The sequence below is a fragment of the Plectropomus leopardus genome, unplaced genomic scaffold, assembly GCF_008729295.1.
Source record: "Plectropomus leopardus isolate mb unplaced genomic scaffold, YSFRI_Pleo_2.0 unplaced_scaffold14267, whole genome shotgun sequence".
Taxonomy (NCBI): Eukaryota; Metazoa; Chordata; class Actinopteri; order Perciformes; family Serranidae; genus Plectropomus; species Plectropomus leopardus.
In genome coordinates, this window is record NW_024615243.1 from 1 (window position 1) to 1,598 (window position 1,598).

The 1,598-nt window shown below is 37.9% G+C and overlaps 1 protein-coding gene across 1 annotated transcript; it reads left to right on the top strand.

Moving 5' to 3' along the window:
* Positions 1 to 3: 3 nt before the first annotated feature.
* On the top strand, positions 4 to 1,593 carry LOC121964159 (myosin-7-like; the record flags this gene model as incomplete). Its single annotated transcript, XM_042514375.1, has 5 exons — positions 4 to 50; positions 133 to 256; positions 750 to 886; positions 997 to 1,252; positions 1,417 to 1,593. Coding segments are annotated over 5 exons (741 nt in total), but the record flags the coding sequence as incomplete, so codon positions are not given.
* Positions 1,594 to 1,598: the final 5 nt, after the last annotated feature.

Here is a 1,598-nt window from a genome sequence, read left to right on the forward strand (position 1 = left end):
TGCAGAAAGGGCTTCCCCAACAGGATCCTCTATGGAGATTTCAAACAAAGGTATCATTTGATAAGTCGAATGTTGTCACATGCTAAATAATTCTCAAAGGAAATGTTAATATTCTTTCCAATCTCTTTCCAGATATCGCATCCTAAATCCTGCTGCCATCCCTGAGGGTCAGTTTATTGACAGCAAAAAAGGAGCTGAGAAACTTCTTGGGTCTCTGGATATTGACCACAATCAATACAAGTTTGGACACACCAAGGTAATTCACATAAGAGAAAAAGTTCTGTTCATGTCTTACAAATGCTCTATAGTCAACTGCAGAATGATGGTGAATGCAAATACTGGTAACACTGTAGCAATAGTAAAAGGAGAATAGTCAAGAAGAGTCTTAACACAGTCAACAACTTATATAGCAATCTTCAAATCAAATCAAACTTTATTTATAGAGCACTTTTCATTCATTTAATGTAGCACAGAACGCTATACAAGATAAAAACAGAAAATAAAATAAAATAAAAAAAAAAAACATCTTATCTGAACTAATATTGGCAACAATAAGCTACTGGTTATTCTGGACCAAATCTTGTACCTTTCAAAATCCTCAGGTGCGTTGCATTGAGCAAGGGATCATTTAGGTTCAACTTTACATTTGTAGGAGGAACAAGGCATTAATTCTTCTTTCAAGTTATACAGTCCTTTTGCTTTAAAGTCCTTGTGCTTAACACCAACTGGATATAAACACGCTCCTTAAGGTGTTCTTCAAGGCTGGTCTTCTTGGGCAACTGGAGGAGATGAGGGATGACCGTTTGTCACTAATCATAACTGGAATCCAAGCAAGAGCAAGAGGTCTGCTGGCAAGAGTGGAATTCCAGAAGATTGTTGAAAGGAGGTCAGATGAATCAGGAATTTAAAACTAATTGAAGCCAAGTAAATTATGTTTTATCCTAATGATTTTGTTTCATGTACATGGTAGTAATAATTTTGGCGTGTCTTTGACAGAGATGCACTCTTGGTGATCCAGTGGAACATCCGTGCCTTCATGGGGGTCAAGAATTGGCCCTGGATGAAGCTGTACTTCAAGATCAAACCTCTGTTGAGATCTGCTGAGGCAGAAAAGGAGATGGCCAACATGAAGGAAGAATTCCTGAAGCTGAAAGAGGCTTATGCCAAATCAGAAGCTCGGAGGAAGGAACTAGAGGAGAAAATGGTTTCTCTTCTTCAAGAGAAGAATGACCTGCAGCTCCATGTCCAGGCTGTAAGTCTAATGACATCATTCTTAATATTTTGATGGTAAATGGCAACATAGCCATACAGTAGCATATGAATTAGATTAAATTATTTATACTTTATATTCCTCATGTAAATCGCAACTTATTTTATGTTAACATATTTATCAAATTATTGACCATGTCATTTTAGGAGCAAGATAATCTTGCAGATGCAGAGGAAAGATGTGAGGGGCTGATCAAAAACAAAATTCAACTGGAAGCAAAAGCCAAAGAGCTGACAGAAAGACTGGAGGATGAGGAGGAGATGAATGCTGAACTGACTGCGAAGAAGAGGAAGCTGGAGGATGAATGCTCTGAGCTGAAGAAAGACAT